General features: G+C 54.2%; 1 protein-coding gene across 1 annotated transcript in view; it reads right to left on the minus strand.

Annotated features, from left to right (window-relative positions):
* DYSF (dysferlin) overlaps nt 1-4911 on the minus strand; it is a 270372-nt gene that overhangs the window by 130526 nt on the left and 134935 nt on the right. Inside the window, exon 29 of the mRNA XM_029913433.1 lies at nt 1773-1946. Coding sequence (XP_029769293.1) covers nt 1773-1946 — 174 coding nt within the window. The remainder of the gene's footprint in view (nt 1-1772; nt 1947-4911) is intronic.

A 4911-nucleotide genomic window follows, 5' to 3' on the forward strand; every position in this document is an offset into this window, starting at 1 on the left:
GCCATGAAATTAGTGCACCAGCATGAATGTTTTGCACCTTATTGTTATCTGGAATAATAATGCAACACTTTACAGCACTTTTCCAACATTAGATAACTAACTAACCCTCCCCACTCTCTGGTGAAGTATCATTATCCCATTCTATAAGTGGAGAAACCAAGTCTCAGAGGAATTAAGTGAGAGGCCCAAAGTCAGAGAGAGTGAGCAGCGACACTAGCAATAGAACCCAGGAGTCCTGGCTCCTGAGCCTGCGTTCAGAGCGTGCGGCTCTTCAGGGCATGCAACAGTTCAGATTACTCTCTGGAAGACCTCGAGAGCTCTCAGGGTCGATGGGAATATAAAAAACCTGACAGGATTGAATTCCATGTAGTAAGTTGTTTAAAACTTACCACCGAGTTCAACTATCAGACAAAAGGAAGGACAAAATGTAGCATGAAGAAGAAAAATCCAAAGGGGGGGGGGAACCCTATAATAGGGGCTTTGTGCTGCAATGGTTGTTTCCCATTTAGCTATTGGAAAAGCCAACCAATTATGAAATCCAAGGTATGAAGCAAGCCAGCATATTAGTTAAACAAATAATGGAAGGGCCCAGAGAGCAGATAATAAGGCTGTTTGCAAGCCTGAGCCCCGAGGTGGCTCGAAATGGACTGTGCAAACTGTGCCGGCTCCTTTGATGGGGACCTGTCTCTGAGTCTAGGGGGATGGGTCCAATATTACAGTGGTTTATTGAATTTCTCCTTCTGTATGGGCCTGTGTTGCATTAGAGACTGGGCCCACACCACCACCCCTGCCCAGCCCTGGGGAAGTTCAGATTTGGATCCAAGCATCCAGGCTGATCTCTGTGTCAATAATAAAGGGCTGAGATGCACCTTGAGATCTAAGTACCAAGGCAGGTTGGAGCCACAGTTTATGATTCTGGGTTTCCTTGTTGACCCTGGCGAGATTCTACTGTAGATTCAACAACTAGTTGAGTGGGATCCCTGCCCCGGCCGCTGGCCAGATTCACTGCCCGTGCAGCTGGGACTTGAACTGGGACCTTACAGTCCTTAAGCAGCAGCTCTGCTGGGACAGCCTCTCCCAAGCCATGGTGATAAGCGCTGCGCTGCCTTTGTCGCAGCTGGAGAGCCGCCTTTAGCTCCCTTTCTCACTATCCCGTACAGGTGCGCTGAGCAAGTCTGCTGAGCAGTCCCCCTGCGCCTGGAAGCCAGACTCACCGGGCTAAATCCAGCCCTGGTGTAACTCCACGGAGAGACCAGGATGAGTCTGCCCCACCTGTGTGTTCAATGTGCATGGTGCAGCAGCACAGACCTGACCCGGGAAGCACATGTTAAGGAGAGTGGCACCTTGGTTGAGCCAACTGGAGTTGGGTTGGTAGAGACCGAGCCAACCCCACACCCTGCAGCTGCCTTTAATCGAGCAGCCAAAGGCAGACCAAGACCCAGTGGCTGGGAAGTGGAAATAGTCTTACTGGAAAGGTGATTAACCACTGGAACCGCTGCCAAGGGCCAGGGTTCTCCATCGCGTGGAGGCGGATGTTCTTCTGAAAGATCTGCTCGAGCTCAGCCAGGCGTTGTTGGCTTGCTGTAGGAATCACTGAGTGAAACTCTCTGGCCCGTGGTTTGCGGGAGGTCAGACCGGATGACCCTAATGGGCCCATCTGACCTCACAATCTATCAAATAATTTGGATCTGAATTGCCTGGCTCAAGCCCATTTCTACCCACAATTTTCCGAAACCCCAGGACTTGGCAATAAAGCCTGCCCGGGTACCTACCAAAGCGCCCTCCAGGGCAAAGACAGCAGCCGCTCCGGTGCGCTCCAGCGGCTCCATGCGGCGCCTCCAGCGACGGCGGCGGAAGGTGTCCGTCTTGCGGTAGTTGAGGTGGAACTTCCAGCCAAAGAGAGAGGCGTATTCCCAGCCCTCACCTTCCAACTCCTCCTGCTTGTGCTGCGTGGGGGCAGAGAGCAGGGGAATCACAGCGCTGCAAGGAAGGGCTGTCTGCAGGGGGACAGATCTGCTCCCCAGCCCCCTCCTGGTTAACGCTGATGCCAGGAGCTGGACTGACCTCTGGAGAGTGGTGTCAAGTACTCACAGAGCAGGCCCAGGACAAGCAGCCACAGGGCAAGCTTCCCCCATACGGCCACTGACCTGCCCCATCCCCCCAGACCCATTCATCACTGGTAGTTCGAACGGGTGCCCCATTGGTCCAGTTGCTGGTGGTTCTTTGGCATTGATCAGGAACTGTGCTGAGACCCCCAAATTAAGCTGACGGCACTGCAGAGCCATCCAGAGTACAGCCTGTCATTCACTACTTTGCACCATAAATAGGGATAATTTACCCACTACTGATGTGCAGCCACCTCTGGGGTGAAACAAGGCCACTGTTTACTTAGGCCCAGATCTTCAGAGGTATTTAGGAGCCTAACTCCCATTGATTTAAATGGCAATTAAGTGCCTAAATACCTTTGAGGAGCTGGGTCTTAGCCTGTAAGCTCTGGATGGCAAAGACCGTCTATTCATTGTATGTGTGTACAGCGCCTAGCGCAATGGGTCCCCGACCCTGGACTGGGGTCTTTAGACCTGGCCCCACTACAAATAATAAATACGACCAGTAAGTGTTTAACACCACTCCTGGGAGCAGTGGGGAAGAGATAAAGAAGATCATCTACACTTGACACTGAGGGGAACTGAGCCAGGCAGAAAGTAATTGACCCCCACTCTAATGTAGCCAGGCTGCCAAAGTTAGCTAACACCCTGATTCTGACCACAGACCGGCCAAGCGCTTCGCTTTACAGCTCATCTGACGCAGAGCACGAGCTCAGCTATGACTCGAGGGGAAGGGCACCACCTACCGAGTCCCCCGCAGCACCCTGTTTTCCTTGGAGGTCTCCCCTCCAAGCTGCGGAGCCTGGGGGAGCTGCTGCAGCTGCAGGCCGAGGCACTGTGACTACAGACTTTCCCATTGTGAAGGAAAAAAGCCTCAGGTCAGTTTCTCTCCTCGCTGCCCGCATCCCCCATGTTTCTCTGCCTGAATGTGATACTTCAGAGCTTGACAGTATGTTTCCTTCCCTGCCCCTCTTTGGTTATTCACCAGTGAGCAGGGGGCTCCTGACGGGTTTCCTCGCTGGTAAACACGGGAGATACTTTCTCCCTAGACCCTCTGCACTGGATTTACACTGAGATGGAAAGCGGGGCAGAACTGGTAATGGGAGCTGGAGGTTCTCAGCTCTAGGTCACTGTTTCACATATGGCTGGGGATCAGAAAGTCCTTCCCATGTGACAGGCCTGTAAAATGAGTCAGGCAACTCAGTCCCTTGCCCAGCGAATCTGAGATCCTTGGAGGATCGACTGGACCCTGGAGACAAGTCCCCCTCTCTTTGGATTACAGCTAAGGCCCGGGGCGGGGAGGGAAGCTCTGCTTGGCTTCTGCCTGTCCTCTGGATAAGGAGAAGACATCAGCATCTGCTGTAATATCATCACTCATGTATTTGTACGGTGGTAGGAGCCGGCTGAGATCAGGCCCCATTGTGCTGGGAGCTGGACAAACACATGGTCATAGATGGTCCCTGCCCCAATGAGTTTACAATCTAAACAGACAAAGGCAGGATTCCTATCCCACTTCGCCAGAGGGAGAACGGGGGGTGGAGAGAGCCTAAGTGACTTGCCCGAGGTCCCCCAGGAGGCGTGTGACAGAGCTGGGACCTTTCACCGGCACCAAGTTCTCTTCATCAAATAATACTAAAGGGGCAGGCCCTTCCCCTGCGGGGCTGGCTGGCAGAGCTTAGGTGCCCTGGTATGATTTCAGAGGCTGCCGTGCCATGTCGCTATCCTATCGGAGCCTCTGGAAAGCCACGGGGGCCCGATCACCCGCTGTGCAGTGGTTTGGCGGTCAGGTCTCCCTGCATTTTCTAGTGAAAGAGGAAAAGAGAAAATCTTGGGGGAGTTTGACTGTCACAAGCCTCCAGTCGTTTCAACTGCATTCCTGGGCCAACGGCGACACCTAGTGGGGAGCAGCGAGACAGCGGGATGCCGGGAGTATTTCAGAAATCAGGCAGGGAGGCGGAAACCCAGCCCTGTACAGAGCTGCCGGCACAAAGCCTGGATCCCCCATCCCGGGTCTGATCTCCGGCCGTGAATGTACGGGCTAAATGGGTTATCGCCCCTCGGGGCTCCAGTGGCATCTAAGTCCTTGTGCTAGCCTCTCTGGATCTCACCCTGGCCGAACAGCCTGCTACGCATATTTCACCATAGCCAGGAAAGCTTGGGCGGGCATGTACGTGAGGTGTGGGGGTACTGCGTGTGAGAAGGAATTGGGTGCTGGTGAAAAGTGCCAGCACTGGAAACGGGGTCCTCTGCTTCTCCACATCAACTACACTCACTGCCCTGCCGACACGCCCTCGCCCAATGGGGCTCGGGAGTCAGAGACAAGGTCACCTTCCATGCCCCAGTCAACCCTTGGCTTCTCTCCTGAGCCTGCCGGCAAAGGTTCCCCTTCCCCACTGGGACCTGAGCCACGCCTCTCAGCCACTCCCGGCCTGCTACGGGCTCCCTGCGCCATTCTCAGCAGAAACGCCTGCAAGAATCCTTGCTGAGGAGCGTTCGGGTTTTTAATTCTGTTTCAAACACAATTCCATTCCAGCGGACATCACGGGGAGCAGCAGGCGCTCAGCTGGCGCGTCTCAAGCTGCTCATCCGAAAACAGAGGCACGCCAACATGGCAGCTATTCATGCAAATCTGACCCTGGACCTCTCTTCTGCAATTGCCCCATCTGTGCAGCGGGGGACAACGACCCTGACCCACCTCAACGGGGACTGGAATAACTGGTCTTTGTCAGCTGCTCGGAGACATGGGCCGGCTCCTCAGCTGGAGTGAATTGGAGGAGCTCCATCATCTTCAACTGAGCAACACCGA

This window comes from Terrapene carolina, unplaced genomic scaffold (assembly GCF_002925995.2).
Source record: "Terrapene carolina triunguis isolate 2854851 unplaced genomic scaffold, T_m_triunguis-2.0 Scaffold633, whole genome shotgun sequence".
Lineage (NCBI taxonomy): Eukaryota > Metazoa > Chordata > Testudines > Emydidae > Terrapene > Terrapene triunguis.